The sequence below is a fragment of the Egretta garzetta genome, unplaced genomic scaffold (assembly GCF_000687185.1).
Source record: "Egretta garzetta isolate BGI_Z169 unplaced genomic scaffold, ASM68718v1 scaffold968, whole genome shotgun sequence".
In the NCBI taxonomy this organism is placed as follows: Eukaryota; Metazoa; Chordata; class Aves; order Pelecaniformes; family Ardeidae; genus Egretta; species Egretta garzetta.
Window position 1 is genome coordinate 112,958 of NW_009260641.1, and position 504 is coordinate 113,461.

The 504-nt window shown below is 62.7% G+C and overlaps 1 protein-coding gene across 1 annotated transcript; it reads right to left on the reverse strand.

Moving 5' to 3' along the window:
* On the reverse strand, positions 1-489 carry DIRAS1 (DIRAS family GTPase 1; the record flags this gene model as incomplete). Its single annotated transcript, XM_009645566.1, has 1 exon — positions 1-489. A coding segment is annotated over exon 1 (489 nt), but the record flags the coding sequence as incomplete, so codon positions are not given.
* Between the last annotated feature and the right edge of the window lie 15 nt (positions 490-504).

Consider the following 504-nt stretch of genomic DNA (forward strand, 5'->3'; position numbering starts at 1 on the left):
CTCCTGGAAGAGCTCCTTGACGTTGTAGTTCATCTTGGCCGAGGTCTCCATGAAGGCGCATTTCCACTCCTTGGCCATGGCCTCCCCCTCCCTGCTCTCCACCTCCCGCTGGGTCTCGTCGCACTTGTTGCCCACCAGCATGATGGGGATGCTCTCCACGCTGCCCTTGATCTGCACGATCTGCTGGTAGATGGGCTTCAGCTCCTCCAGGGACTGCTTGCTGGTGACGGAGAAGACCAGGATGAAGGCATGGCCCTTGGAGATGGAGAGGCGCTGCATGGCCGGGAACTGGTGGCTGCCCGTGGTGTCGGTGATCTGCAGGGTGCAGACGCTCTTGTCGCAGCTGATGACCTGGCGGTAGGTGTCCTCGATGGTGGGGATGTAGGTGTCCCGGAAGGTCCCCTTGACGAAGCGCAGCACCAGCGAGCTCTTGCCCACGCCGCCGGCGCCGAACACCACCACCCGGTAGTCGTTGCTCTGCTCCGGCATCTTGCCCCGGAGATG